Consider the following 15379-nt stretch of genomic DNA (forward strand, 5'->3'; position numbering starts at 1 on the left):
ATCCTCCTCGGGGACCTGAACTTCCACCTCGAGAACAAAAACGACGCCAACTCCGTCACCCTGATAGCCAACCTCTCTAACCTCGGCCTCAGACAACTCGTCACCGCACCCACACACGCCGCCGGCCACACGCTGGACCCCGTCTTCTCCACAAGCACCCACGTCGCCTTCGACCACACCACCGAACTCCACTGGACCGACCACCGCTGCATCCATTTCAACTTCAATTTACCAACCACGCACCACCGCACCCAACAGCTGCCTCGCCGCTGCTGGAGCAAAGTCACCGAAGAACGGCTGATCACCACCCTCGCCCAGAACCCACCCACCAACCCAGACGCCGCAGTCCGCAACCTCAGACAGTGGATCGACGACTGCGCCAACACCCTCGCCCCGCTCAAGAAACCCTCCAACAACCACGCCAGCAAGAGAGCCACCTGGTTCACCAACGAGCTCCAGACCTCCAAACGTGCATGCCGGAAACTGGAAAAGAAATGGCTCCACGAACGCACACCAGACAACCACGCAGCCCACAAGGACGCCACCCGCAGACATCACCACCTCATCAGATTAGCCAAGCGGTCCTCCTTCAAAGACCGCCTGGATAACAACACACACGACAGCAAAGAACTCTTCAGCATCGTAAAGGAACTCTCCAACCCCAGCGCCAATGCCATCGACATCCTGCCCTCACAAGAACTGTGCGACTCACTAGCCACCTTCTTCCACCGCAAGATCACTGACATCCACGACAGCTTCAACACCACGACCGCCCCGACCACACCAGACTCCACCTCCCCCGCAAACACCACCAGCACCAACCGCCTGACCTCCTGGTCCAACGTCAACGACGACGAGACATGCAAGGTCATGAACTCCATCCACTCAGGATCCCCGTCAGACCGTGCCCACACCACGTATTCAACAAAGCAGACGCAGTCATCGCACCCCAACTACGGAAGATCATCAAATGTAAATGTAAATGTGTTGTACTTATATAGCGCACCTAGGGTGTCCTGGCGCTGTACTCATACCGCTGTGGAACCCTTCCTGGCTTTTCCCTGCGAAATGTCCACTCCTGGGCACCCCCAAGGTGAAGCCAGGCATCCCAGCTCTGTTGGGGTCGTTGTGGAGATTAAGCAAGCTATTTCCCAGAGTTGCAGAGTGGGACCCATGATTAGAATAGGCACCGAGGCGAGAATTAACAGGTCCGAGGAAATTGAGCCCAAGACCCGCCGAGGCGGGAATTGAACCCTGGTCCCGGGCCAGACTTCTGCATCAGGGTCTGCCGCTCTAACCATTGAGCCACACTTCTCCACATCTCCTTCAAACAGCGACATTCCCGGAAAGCTAGAAGCACGCCGAAATCAACGCCCTCCGCAAGAAGCCCAAAGCGGACCCCAAGGACCTCAAGAACTTCCGGCCCATCTCCATGCTCCCGTTCCCGGCAAAGGTCCTCGAGAAAATCGTCAACGCACAATTGACCCGCCACCTCGAAGACAACAACATCTTGGACCCGTCCCAGTCCGGATTCAGACGAAACAATAGCACCAAGACAGCCCTCATCGCCGCCACAGACGACATCAGGCGCCAACTAGACAACGGCGAGACAACAGCCCTCATCCTCTTGGACACGGTCTGCCATCGCACCCTAAAGACACGCCTCCAAGAAGCTGGAATCCAAGAGAAGGCTCTTGACTGGACCACGTCCTTCGTCCTTCCTCTCCGATAGAACCCAGAGCGTCTGCCTCCCACCCTTACGATCCGAAGCCACCGACATCATCTGCGGCGTCCCCCAGGGCTCATCCCTCAGCCCGATGCTGTTTAATGTCTACATGGCCCCCCTCGCACAAGTGGCCCGCCATCACGACCTCAACATCATCTCCTACGCCGACGACACCCAGCTCATCCTCTCCCTCACAAAGGACCCACACACCGCCAAAACCAACCTCCATGAGGGAATGAAGGCCGTCGCAGACTGGATGAGGAGCAGCCGTCTGAAGCTGAACTCGGACAAGATGGAGATCCTCCTCCTCGGACCCACCCCCTCAGCCTGGGACAACTTCTGGTGGCCGACCACACAGGGAACAGCACCGACACCCACGGACAATGCACGCAACCTAGGATTCATCCTCGACTCCTCCCTCTCCATGTCCAAACAGGTCAACACCGTCTCCTCCTCCTGCTACAAAACCCTCCGCATGCTACGCAGGATCTACAAGTGGATCCCGACCGAAACAAGAAGAACGGTGACACAGGCCCTCGTAAGCAGCAGACTGGACTACGTCAATGCACTCTACGCAGGAATCCCAGCCAAACACCTACGACGACTACAACGCATCCAAAACGCCTCTGCCCGACTTATCCTCAATGTCCTCCGCCACAGCCACATCACCCCCCACCTGAGAGACCTACAATGGCTCCCCGTCAATAAGAGGATCACCTTCAAGCTCCTCACCCACGCACACACAGCACTCCACAACGCCGGACCAGCCTACCTTAACAGCAGACTCAGCTTCTACACCCCCACCCGCCAGCTCCGCTCTGCTCCGCCAGCCTCGCCGCTGTCCCCCGCATCCAAAGAACAACCTCCGGCGGCAGATCCTTCTCCTACCTCGCCGCCGAGACCTGGAACACCCTCCTGCCCACCTACGGCAGACCCAGGACCTACTCGCCTTCAGAAGACTCCTCAAGACCTGGCTCTTCAAGCAGTAGCGGCACCCCCCCTCCCCATAGCGCCTTGAGACCCTCACGGGTAAGTAGCGCGCTTTACAAATACATTGATTGATTGATTTAGTGGCACTTTAGATGCCCTATCAAAAACGGATCGCAACTACGGGTACAATAATAACGCAACATACACAATATCTGTACAAATTTGAATTACATCTAGAAGTACACTGGCTTCGCATAATCAAATACATCAAATAGATCGACCCACCACAACTCTACACTCTCCCCTCTCTGTGCGTGCGCTTGTCAGTTCATTCATTCCAGAGGCACAACTAGAGCCAAATTTCGGGGGGGTGGAGGGGGAGGGGTGGCTAAGAAAATATTTTGTGGGGGGCTAATTCTTCTGGGCAATAGGCAGAGTGGAGATGCAGCGGCTCTAGGAAGGGGTGAACAAACAACACAGCCTGATTAACAAGCGAATGGTCTTTTACAGACCTGTGAAGTACTCGGGTGCAGCTGTATGTGTGCCCGGGAGGCGGTCTCAGCCCAGGCTGACACACGACAGGCTGACAGCCCTTTGAGCCATCTGGGCGTTGCACGCCTGATTCATTCCCTTTACCTTCTCCTGTAATACGGTAGGGGTACCCTCCTCTGTCAGCCCTGTCATCACATGCCCGCCACAGGTTTATAGGTCAGTAAATAAGAGATGTGTACCTTTGAGTCCCGCTCTGTTCCGACGCCTGCACTGCCGAATCCTGTCGCCTGTCTAGGAAGCAGGCGGGCACACCCATAGTCCCGCCTGCAAGAGGCAGCAACAAGTAATTCAGGTATATTTCGAGTAATGGGATCAGCGCAAGATGTAAAGCCATAAATGTTGTGTTGGCAGGGAAGGGCAGGAGGTTTCAACTCGTCACCGCTGTGTGAGTGGCATATGTTGTAAATTGAAAGTGTGTATAGCGTAGCCATATGGCAGTTGTTGCATTTCGTTCAGAGACCTATGCATTCCGGGGATTCCATTAAACAGATGATTTGCCATTGTAGCTCCCAATTTCTATACTCGCCAGTGAAATCTTGAACGAGACTTGCAACGCACAGCCAGCTGCTAGAGCGACGGCGGGAGTTATGAATGGGTATACTTCCTGTTTTATGAACCTGAACTATTGAAACCGAAAGTTACTGCTGGTTCCCGCCCCCTCACAGATCGTGCCGGCTGCTGCTCCGCTATACTTGTTCCATCCCGGTAAACGGCTAGATTGAACAACGCCAGATTAACGGTTTCAATGTAAGGGGGCGTAGAGTGGGATGGGTGGAAAGAGCGTTGATTTACAGCACCGCCTGCTGCACAAGTAATACTGCGCGCAGAGGCTCATCTGTAAGCGTGGCCTGCTGCACGGCAGAGTTTTAAATATACACACAAACACGTGTAAAGCAAGCGGTAGGAGACGCGAGGGAGGGGGCAGGCGTGAGAGACAGAGAGAGGATCAAACCCGGCTAATAACAGTCGCGTGGAGGAGCCGGCCTCGAACAATGAAATCCGCTAAGTGCACTCAGGCTCCTGTCAGAGGCTCGCGCTTGCTTTAATTGCTCACAGCGGGCGCGCACAGAGGCCGGGCGCAGGTCCTCCACGCCTCCGGCAGCCGAATATTACAAGTGCTCGCCATGGTTCCCAACAAAGAAAGCGAAGGTGCAGACAGAACAAAAGCGAATCCTTACCGCGTGCGATCTCCTGTCTTTATGGGGCCATGTGTTTAAACACATGGCCCCATAAAGATAAGAAATCGCTTACGACAGAAGGAAAGCAGGCGAGCCAGTCCAAGTGGGCTGGCACAAAAAGCCAAAGGCAACACAGATAGCTCATTTGCAATGGCTGGCCACCGTTTAGCATAAACGGTGACGCCAGCCAAATGGAAATGAGGGGCGGGGCTTAAAGCCTTTTTGTCAATCTCCTCATTAGCAATAAATCTCGCCGAGCGAGCTACACATGTGCGCAGCAACGCTAGGTGAGACCTAAAAAAGGGTGATTAGCCAGTTTTCTAAAGTGTTCTCAGTGCTGGGAAAACGTAAAAGTTTTAGTCACAAGATCAAGTTAAAAAATGGGGCAGTAACGGTCAAACAAAAACTTAGGGGAGTACCTATGAACGTGAGAGAGGAACTTAAAAAATTGTTGCAAGGACTTATTGATGAGGACATTAATGAGGAAGTGGAGTGATCTGAATGGGTATGTTGTATTGTTTTGGCAAGAAAACCTGACTAAAGTTTAAGGTTGTGTGTGTATTTGAGAGCCTTAAACGCAAACTTAGTGGCCGACTGTCACCCTATGCCCAATATTAATGAGGTTGTTTGTATGCTGGAAGGAGCCACGGTGCTTTCCACTTTCGATATTCGATCAACCTATCACCAAATATCATTGACCAAAGAATCCAAACAATTTACTGCTTTTCTTACTTCACAGGGTATTTTCCAATATAAGAGGATGCCCTTTGGCTTGGCCTCTGTGGCATCTGTTTTCCAAAGCGCTATGTATCACATATTCAAAGATGTAGATGGTTTTGTCAAGTGCTTCCAGGATGCCACACTTATATTTCCCTGGAATCAAGAGGAACATATTGTACATGTTATGGAACTTTGTAAGCGTTTGGAGTCACATGGTCTGACTCTTAAGGAGAATAACTGCAATTCAGTTGAATACCTGGGACATATGCTTTCTGTGGATGGAGTGGTTCTGAAAAAGTCACTTGTGGATGCTATTGTTAAAGCTCCTGTCCACGTAACAAGGAAAAACTTTTGTCATTTGATGGGTTATGCAAATAATATACCAAGTTTATTAAGGACTTTGCTACTAAGATGGAAGTACAGCGGGAGCTCACTAGACACAGCAGAATTTTGTTGGATGGAAAGACAACAGAATACTTTCCAGCAAATCAAAGAAGAAATTGTACAAGCTCCCACAATAAAACCTTTCTGTGAGAACAAAGTTTGTATTATTACTGTTGATGCTAGTTTATATGGCATTGGTGGTATTTCTGTGGTGTTTCGTCTCGAAAATGTGCAAAGGATGAATGGTGTGTTGCTTTTGCTTTTTGGATACTCGGTGTCACAGAAAGAAGGTACTCTGTCATTGAAAAAGAGCTTTTGGGGTATGTGTGGGGCATCAAACACTACCGGAATTATCTGTGGGGGAGTAGATTCATACTCAGAATGGATCACAAACCTTTGGTGGCGGTTTTGCCACACCATGCAGAGCTAGACTCAAGTCTAGATTACAGGAGTACAACTTTAGTGTGGAGATGTACCAGGCAAGTACAATGTCACAGCTTATTGTCTGCCCAGATTGGGTGTCCGGGTGACAAGAGCACTGAAGGGCGTGATGATATCGAAATGAGTGCATCCAGCAGGGATTATGTGACTGGGGAGTTTGGCATCATTTTGGAAGAAAAGCAGCGCTGAAGAGGACAGATGGAAACTGTTAAAAAATATCACATGGAAGGGTGGCTCAGAGAAAAGAAGTGCCTTCAGGGATGAGGCCTTTCTATTGCATTTCTGGTGATCTGCAAGTAGAAGGTGAATTGATATTTAAAGAAGGGGAGTGTGTGCCTCCAGAGTCTATGCAGGATGAAATTTTAAGACTTGCACATGTCTTCCATGAAAAGACTTGCCAGTGCAAATTTTAGTGGCCCGGGATGGATAGAATGGCAGATAGGGTGGTGAGAGAATGTATTGTGTTTATTAGCAGTGACAAGATGCTAAAGCCATTGCCCGCCCCATAGAAACCAGTGACATGGCCTAAACTTCCATGGCAAAAAGTGACATTTGATATTTCTGGTCCTTACAGGTGTTAACTACAGGATGCATGCTTTGCGTTGGTAATAACTGACTATCACTTCAAGAGGACAGAAGTCACATTTTTCACTCAGGCTATTTCGCAGGTCGTAAATGAGTACTTTCAGAAAGTTTTTGCCCGTGAAGGCAGTCCTGAAGTTGTGGTAATGGACAATGGGGTTCAGCTGAAGTCACGTGAGATGGAGGAGTTCCTAGGAAGATGTGGTATTGAACATGTGGATACAGCTTTATATGAACCTCAAGGAAATGGCCAGGTCAAGCCCTTTTCGTTTGTTTAAGGGAAGGGATGCCCGTGGTGGATAAGGAAGAAAATGCCTGGTACTGATGTTATGGTTGTACAGAGTACCTCGTTGAGAGTGAGAGAGAAAAAGGACAAAATGAAAGAAGTGAACAACACCAAGTGGAAGGTGAAAGAGTTTACGTTTTCGGCGGATGGTTGGGTGACGATACTCTGACCTGGTTTTAAAGGAAAAAGGTACTTCAAAATGTGTTTGTGCGCTTAAAAGTGGTAAAAGGTCATATGAATAGTGTGGTGACCCAGGATGGTACAGTGTGGAATGTGAGGAGTGGTCAAATGCAGAGATGAGTCTTGCTGAGAACCAGCATGTAGTCAGAATGAACAGGTATGGTGGGTTTACTAGAAGTGGTTGTCAAGGTAATGATGTGATTAATGAAAGTACAGGTAATTATGTCAATGAACCCATTGACACAGAGTCTGTGGAATCCAGAGTTAAAGTGGGTAGTAAAGTTGGAAAACCTCCTGTAGGTCGAGGGATTATGGTTAATGTTTCCTTAGCTTTTGTTTATTTAGGGGTGGGGTGTTCTACTCCCTTTATAAATGTTGTATCCCTTTTCTTGTGGTTGCATTATGTTAAGATCCACACTCCGAGACCGATATAAGGTTGTGACAGGAACTTTATTGAAGCTTGAGTGACTGCTGTTGGTGCCCCCTCGCCAGCCAAAGTAGAACGGACCACAAAGAGACCACTACAGAGCCATGAGCTGGAGTACTTACACAATAGCATTCTATCCCCCTCACTTACAGATATATTAACTATTTACAACTATATACATACAACACATTCATTGCATGTATATGTTTGGATGCTGTCAGTCGCCTGCTGCTACGCAGCATGTTCTAAGCGGGAGAGAGAGTCTCCAGATGACTTGCCCGAAGCAGTCCTCTTGGTAGTGTGCTGCCACCAATGCATCTTTAATAGAAAACTGCTACAGGCTGAACTGGATGTTTACAGAGTGACACTTCCAAACTCAGTGCTCCCTCCAGGTCCCCCAGCCCCTCACTCACCAGACCGCCCCGCACCCTCCAGCCGCCTCCGCAGGCTCTGCTTCCAGTCCATGCCGCTCCCAGGTCCAGGCAGGGCCCCTGGCACCAAGGGCCCAGGCTCCGTTGCTAGGCACCCAGACACTTCCGGTTCCATAACGGCCATGGACGGGCAGGGGGGGGGGGGGCGCCACTCACGCCTGAACTTGCCCATTCCAAGATGGCGTCTCCTCTACGGCTGAAAGGAGATCCGGCACAAAGATAAAAGAAGGACAGGGGGGAGTTGCAGCGTTTGTGGCCGCCATCTTGGAGCGGGATCTGACTGATCCAAAGGAGGCAGAGTTTCAGTAACCCGGCGACGCAGAGCTCCTACGTCTGCTCACATTCCTGTGGTTTACTTCCCTTTATACTCTCCACCCTAAGCTGCCTCTTTCTAAGACTAGGTAAACTTCAAGATAGGGGTGGCCGTGAAGTTCATGTGCTGCTCCTTCCGGCAGGAGTGGAGCGGAAGTCACCGTAGGGTACACGAGCCTTCCATCCGGTTGATGTAAGTCTGTAGTTACCACTTTACCAGCGGATATAGTGACCAGCTTGTCTCAGAGGGACCTGGACTAAGGCACTGGGCAGTCGCACGTGCTCAGCCTCGCAGCTGGTCTGGTTTCCGCACAACCATAATCTGTGCAGAGCAAGAATTTCTCTCCCCCCCCCCCCCCCCTTCATGACCTTTGACCTATGATACCTGTGCCCTGGCGTTGCCTATCACCCATCTATGTCCTGTGACTTTTGCATTCCTCGTGGCGTGTAGCCTATTCCCTCGACCCTTTCTGTGATTTATTGTACTGCTTGTGACCTGTTAGTGGTCCACGCCTTCTACTGTATCCCTGCTTTCCCTTCTACTGTATCCCTGCCTTCCCTTCTACTGATTCCCTGCCTTCCCTTCTACTGTATCCCTGCCTTCCCTTCTACTGATTCTCTGCCTTCCCTTCTACTGATTCTCTGCCTTCCCTTCTACTGTATCCCTGCTTTCCCTTCTACTGTATCCCTGCCTTCCCTTCTACTGTATCCCTGCTTTCCCTTCTACTGTATCCCTGCTTTCCCTTCTACTGTATCCCTGCCTTCCCTTCTACTGATTCTCTGCCTTCCCTTCTACTGATTCTCTGCCTTCCCTTCTACTGATTCTCTGCCTTCCCTTCTACTGATTCTCTGCCTTCCCTTCTACTGTATCCCTGCCTTCCCTTCTACTGTATCCCTGCCTTCCCTAGAACCCACACAGCTTGTCTGCATCTGACAGCCGTGCACTCTCAGTCTGGTCTCTGATTCATGAAGCCCTGCATGTATCTGACCACATTGCTCATGACCCATGCTCGACCTTCATCAATCTGTGACATCTTACCTGGCCAAATCCTTTTATGTGGCCTCTTTTTGAGTATCCACCTTGTAAACTGACCAGAACCCAAGACAAATACATTTGTTGTCAACTATGACAACTATGATGTGACTCATGGCTTATGCCCTATCAATGCCCTTTGCTCAACTGCATTTTAAAGGTGTGCAGCTGTGATCCGTGCATTGAGCTGCCATGACTTGTGCCCTACAGCTTTGGTTTGAGACCCCTTCGCTGCTCCACACCTTTACTAGAGGCTTCTTACTCCACTCTGGAGGTCAGAGAAGGACGTTGGCCTGTCTTGGACAGTGCAATGTGTCACCATTTTCTAAGCTTCAGTGTGCCTCCTTTACATCTTCCAAGTTTCCATCCGGGAACGATGAGAGAAAAAGTAGTCTGGTGGATGGAACAGCAAAAAAGTTATCAAGATCTGGTAATTCCACTCCAGCCTTCTCTGTCTTCTCAGCTGGGGCTGCCAAGAGAAGGGCTGAGCAGCAGCACAGTAGAGAGGAGAAGGGCAGTGCCCGTGATCCACGCCTCTCCAGGCTGGAGGGGTTTATAGTGCCCACACAGCCTTTACAGGTAGATGAATGGAAGAAACTCCGTAGTGAGTTCTACAAGCCAAGCATCTTCGAAGACCGGATGATGGACCAAATGATTGCATCCAATAGCGACATCAATGTGGCCAAATCCCTTCTGTGTTTCACCGCCAAGGAAAGTGGAAGCGTTGGGTACAAATTGCTCCTCAAGTATCTGACCCTTTGTGTCCATCAGAAGCAGACCAAGGAAATCTATGAAGTATATGATCTTATGAAAGCCCGCTTCAAAGCATTGGAGACAGGCGCATACACTCTTTTTATCAAAGGATTTAGCCAAACAGACCGCTGGCGAGAAAGCCTCTTGCTTCTGGAGGGTCTAAAGAAAACCATGACACCGTCCAGGAGAAACTATGGAGACTGTATTCAGGGGGCCCTCCAACACCAAGAAAGTGACCTTGCATGGGCATTATACTCTGAAATGCTGAAGGCTGGCCTAGAACCCCATCATGACACTCTGCAGGGCCTTTTTGATGCTGGTCGGACTCTGGGCAATAGACACTTCAATAGCGAACTCTTCAAAGTGCTGGAGTTCTTTCAGGACCATCAGGTCTATCCTGGGGAATCGTTTGTGCAGAGCATAAAGTCCTGGTTTGAGAGGTAATTATTCCATTTTGTGTGAAGGTATTTGTTACTCGTATGAAGGCCTTAGTGGAATAAGGATCTAAAGTGTGCATTTTTACGAAAAGAAGCCTTTCCTTGTAACATTAGGGTAATAAAAATACATGTCTTGGAGTAGCAGACCTCCACCGACAGTACTTGTATCCTTGTCGTTTGGTGGATTCCTTTTCTGAGTCCAACACTTGAATGATCCGAAAGCACTCTGGCTTTGAAAATTGTGTATTTAAATATTTGTTTTCTTTTAAAATTTAAAGGGTGGATATAATGTCTGGCGACAGTTTAACCTAACATGAGCTTTACCAGAGCTGTCAAGTAAATGCAACTTCATAGTCTTCCACCTTCCATCCACTGAGCTTACAATGTTTATTAAATTCTGCTGAATTTTGTTGATCTGTATTAATATTTAAGGGGAGTCAGTTAGGATTACACTTTTTTGTTGTATCTCACCAGTTTACAGAGAGGCATGTCACTTATGAATTAGGGCGAGATAGGTTTTAGCGTCCTTAAATCCCTTCTAGTTGGTAAATGTTGTAATGATAACATAGTCTGTTAGTAAAATAGAAATATCGATTGCTAACGAATAATTAAAAAAAGACTCCCAATTAAGTTGCACTGTCAAGATATTATGTCAAGTGTAGAGTCTCGTAAAAAGAGTTGTTGCCTTACACTCTCACTTAGTATGAGTATCTTAATCATAGGGGTGTAGGGGGCGCAACTTATACAAACCCTAGCTAAAATCTAATAATAATGGTGCAAAGGGCAGTAACTCCTGAAAGTGCTTCTTTCATCTCTAGTCTGTTGCGAAGAGGGTGCAAACAGATATATGGCCAATAATTGTTCCAGTTGGATCTTCTTCACGACTCATGAACATCAGCACACAATTTATGATGCCATCTGTTCAAAATGGATAGTGAAAGGAGTTGTATTGTATTGCAGCAGTTATAAAGTGATTCATACCTCTGATAAAGCTGTGAAGCACTTTGACAGTCATAGGTTAACAGGCAAGCTCTTTTAAGGAGCATGGTTGATAGATTGTAGGTTTGTAGTGTGGCCTGTGAGGGGAACATTGGATGAAGTAAATGAGATTCAGGGACATGTTTGAGACGTGCCATGGTGAGCTTGCATCTGTGGTTAAGTCTGATCTGAGAAATGTGTGAGAATAAGCGAGGTCATGCAGGCTGATACATACTCTTTTCCCTCCCCTCTTAGATGTATTCTCTCCCAAGTGTCATACACTTGGCTATAACCAGATTTCAAACATTCTTTGAGGTAGTCGTAAATTATTCTTAATCTCACTTGACTCTAGTTTCAGAACTGGCCATCTTGACTGGTGGTGAGTTTCCAGTAGTTTGAGATTTTCTGAAGTGAGAACATTGGTAGTATGCTCCCCATGGTCAGTTTGTCTGCTACTCTCCTTGGTCAGTTTCTCCCCTGCTCCTTTCTGTCATATTATCTAGTCTCTCACTTGACAAGCTTGTCCTGTATTCTACTCATCATCAGGCTTTCCTGATGATCAGGATGACCGATACTCCACTTGGCAAGCTTTCCTCTTGTTCCTCTTGTCAAGTTTACCATATATTCCTTGTGTTCTGCTTATCTTGTATTCCTTTTAATGGTCAGTTTGTTTAATTCTTCCTTTGGTCGGCATGTTCTCTGCCCTTGCTCCCCGCTTCTTTTGGCCAGTTTATCCTGTGCTAATTTTGTTCATCTTGTTCCCCTGGTTTTGGTCACCTCTTCTGGTGATCCTAATTAGCTTGGCCAGTACTGCTCTTGATCTGAGCTATGTTTTACTGGTCCTGTCTTTGATAATTAGAATGTGTGTGAATTCTCTGCCTGTACATTAAACACGCCTCCTTTTAATTACCTTAACTTAAGCTGTCCTGCTTCCGGTGTTTGGTTTGTGGATTTCAGTGGCATTTTCTCAGTGTTTTCCACACCTTTTAAAATCAATGCTTATCAGTATTTATTCAGCTGCCCAACACCCAAAGAAAACTGTGTTTTTCCAGTATTTACAAAACAGATTGTTTTTTTTGCAGTGATTGTTATAAAGCACATATTTAGAAGCCATGCAGGGCATGTAGTGTCTTCCTATTGGCAGTGTGTTTTAGACTGTTTGAAGCATAGAACGTCACTGTATTGCACTCTCACTCACATCTCATTACCCTCTCTTACATCTCATTACCTCTCTTACATCTCATTACCTCTCACACTCAATGTGTCAGGATACAAGCCTATGCAGGGATTTAAAAAATAAGAGTGCTATATTCATATGTTTCAATAAACAAATTCATGGCGATCATTAACCTACTTTTTAGGTCTCGTCTGACTCATCGCATGCGCTGGTCTGGCAAGACTTTTAGTAAGGGCTTCAAAAAATGCTACCATGGCCTGCCTACAGCTTGCGTGCATGTGCACGGGTGCGCGCTTACGAGCAGAGGCGCCATATGGCTTTCCTCGTCATGCTCATTAAGCTCATCGCTCGCGCATCGCTCGCCGCGCATGATCGCGATCACTTTCGCGCTGTTCTCAGTAAGCCAGTATTGCGCTCGCACCCTTTTCTAAGCCGGGCTTGTCTTGTTTAACTTGCAGCGCGAGCGAGCGCTTGTGTGTATATATATATATATATATATATATATATATATATATTTCACTGAAAAAACCATAGGTTTCACACATGTTATAGTTAGCTGGACATTTTACTGATAAAAAACCAATGAAATTCCCCCGTTATAGTTGGTGCAGGCAACTATAACTCACGCGACCGCAATCCTCTGCTGATGCTAATACTGTATTTAGACACTTATTTGCCCATGTCTTCTTCCATTAAATTTTAGCTATACATATATTACAAATATTTTTTTTTCATAAAGACACATATGTCATCAGCAGAGGATTGCGGTCGCGTGAGTTATAGTTGCCTGCACTAACTATAACTGGGGAATTTCATTGGTTTTTTATCAGTAAAATGTCCAGCTAACTATAACATGTGTGAAACCTATGGTTTTTTCAGTGAATTTGCAAGGTTTTTTAAATGCTAATTCCTAACTATAACGTGTGTGAAACCTATGGTTTTTTCAGTGAATTTGTACGTTTTTTTAAATGCTAAGTTACTTTACGCCATTCGTGGCGTGCGCGCCCAGTTAACGCAGTTCGTTCCGTGCGCTTGCCCTGCGCGCACCGCGTGCCCACGTTACGCTGGATGGGCCATGCGCACATGGAGGACATATTATGCGCTTCGTTGTGAAAAGTAATCTTTTATATTTACTGTTATTACATATGCCGTGCACAAATGGTGCCCTTCGGGCGCCATTTGCACAAGGGGTGGGGCGGTAAGCATAATCGGCGATTTTTCGAAAAAAAATAAAAATGAATTTTTGGCCTTGGGGGTTCTTTGGGGACACCTTCATCAATGCTAGGTGGTTAGGAACTGAATACACAGCCCCTTTAGATGTTTTTTGCCTTTGTTTTTGCGGCCCCACTCAGAGTGCGAGAGAGAAAATGGCGGCCGCCGCTTCCTGGTTTCGACCGATTCGAATGTTTACTTAGATCTAACAGCCAATCAGAATCGCGCACGGCACCGTACGCGCACGGCAAGCTTACCGTAAGCGCACGGTAAGCGCACCGTAAGCTGCCACAGATATATATATTGATTTAAATACTATTTTCTCAGGATCTACTGAACAGATTTACACCAAACCTACAAAAGGCACTTCCTTGACCTGAGGACTACCTCTCTGCCAAATTTCAAGTAACTCTGTTCAGCCGTTCGGGCTGTAGCTGTGTCTAAAGGTCCTATAGAAAAATGCATGGGAAAAACGTGTTTTGGGACCCCCCTTTTTTCTCAGCCCCCGCTTGACGAATCCCCCCGAGACTTTCAGGGTAGGAGCGGAGCGTAGCGCCCCACCTATTTTGAAAATTTCGCGAGGATTCGTCGACCGGCGCCAAAGTTATTCCAAATAGAATGTTGCGGATTTCCTATGGAAACAGGGTCCTAACTATAACTATCTACTGGCGACTGCCAGTAGATAATAATTTAGCAGCCCCGCTTGCGTTTTGTTTTCACCCGACGTGTTCTCTAACATACAAGTTCTTTCCTTCTTCCCGAATGCTTCCTCTGCCTTTATTATTTATTTAGTCTTCATACCCATTTTGCAACAGGAGCCACTTGTCTGCCTTTGCATTCAGGAGCTATGGATTGTGATCCCTGCTGCCACATGCCGTGTGATCTTGGCCAAATCAAGCTATTTCCACGTGCTTGCGTCCCCATGTCAACATGAACAGCGTACAAAAATACACACAAACCCTAAGCTTTTTTTATATATATAAATAACAGGACATTATTCCCCTATGCCCAGCCGGTTTTATTGCTGTGTGTGTGTATATATATATATATTTTATTTTTTACAATTTCACAACATGGGTGGTAGGAGGAGCTTGAGTGAGATGGAATATATTAGTTGAGGAACGATAATCCTGTCACAGCCAATGCTTTATCTGTTTCCATGTTTTCGTTTTTTAATCGCACTGGAAGAAACATGACGGTGTACAATGGGGGTAAGCGGATCCCTTGCTTCCTGTCACGAGGATATCCTGATTAATAGCGTGTAAACGATACGGTGAAAATCCCTGCTCCTCTGAGTGCTCTGAGCCTCCAGAGCAGGTCCCTTTGCCGACCTACTCATAGTGCAGCTCGAAACCCCACTGAGAGGCCAAACATCGGAGCAGGGGCACCGTGTAAGCAGGCTCGTATTCGTGGTATTGTTTATAAATCATGGAAGCTTGAAAAGCCCACGGAGAGTTCAAAAACTCCGGATACCTCTTGTAAGCAGTCTTATGTTCAAGGTATATCAATCTGTCAGCAGCACTGATCCTATACTGCCTGGCTAGTTGCGCATTAAAGCTTTATGTGCCCATAATAGGGTGCCCACATTTTGAGCAAAGGCAGCAAAAAGGAGAAATTGCATTATCATAAATGAATAATAA

At 47.4% G+C, this 15379-nt stretch overlaps 2 protein-coding genes across 4 annotated transcripts in view; one reads left to right on the plus strand and one right to left on the minus strand.

Moving 5' to 3' along the window:
• PPP2R3C (protein phosphatase 2 regulatory subunit B''gamma) overlaps positions 1-8035 on the minus strand; it is a 91775-nt gene extending 83740 nt beyond the window's left edge. The window contains exon 1 of one of the 2 annotated variants that reach the window (XM_085627440.1): positions 7820-8035. In XM_085627440.1, the coding sequence (XP_085483566.1) occupies positions 7820-8009 (190 nt within the window). In that variant the 5' untranslated portion in view covers positions 8010-8035. The remainder of the gene's footprint in view (positions 1-7819) is intronic. The other variant, XM_085627439.1, reaches the window with a different exon arrangement.
• Positions 8036-8109: 74 nt separating this feature from the next.
• PRORP (protein only RNase P catalytic subunit) overlaps positions 8110-15379 on the plus strand; it is a 322568-nt gene continuing 315298 nt past the window's right edge. The window contains exon 1 of one of the 2 annotated variants that reach the window (XM_085627437.1): positions 8110-10375. In XM_085627437.1, coding sequence (XP_085483563.1) covers positions 9375-10375 — 1001 coding nt within the window. In that variant the 5' untranslated portion in view covers positions 8110-9374. The remainder of the gene's footprint in view (positions 10376-15379) is intronic. The other variant, XM_085627438.1, reaches the window with a different exon arrangement.

The sequence above is a fragment of the Triturus cristatus genome, chromosome 9 (assembly GCF_964204655.1).
Source record: "Triturus cristatus chromosome 9, aTriCri1.1, whole genome shotgun sequence".
NCBI classification, from domain to species: Eukaryota; Metazoa; Chordata; class Amphibia; order Caudata; family Salamandridae; genus Triturus; species Triturus cristatus.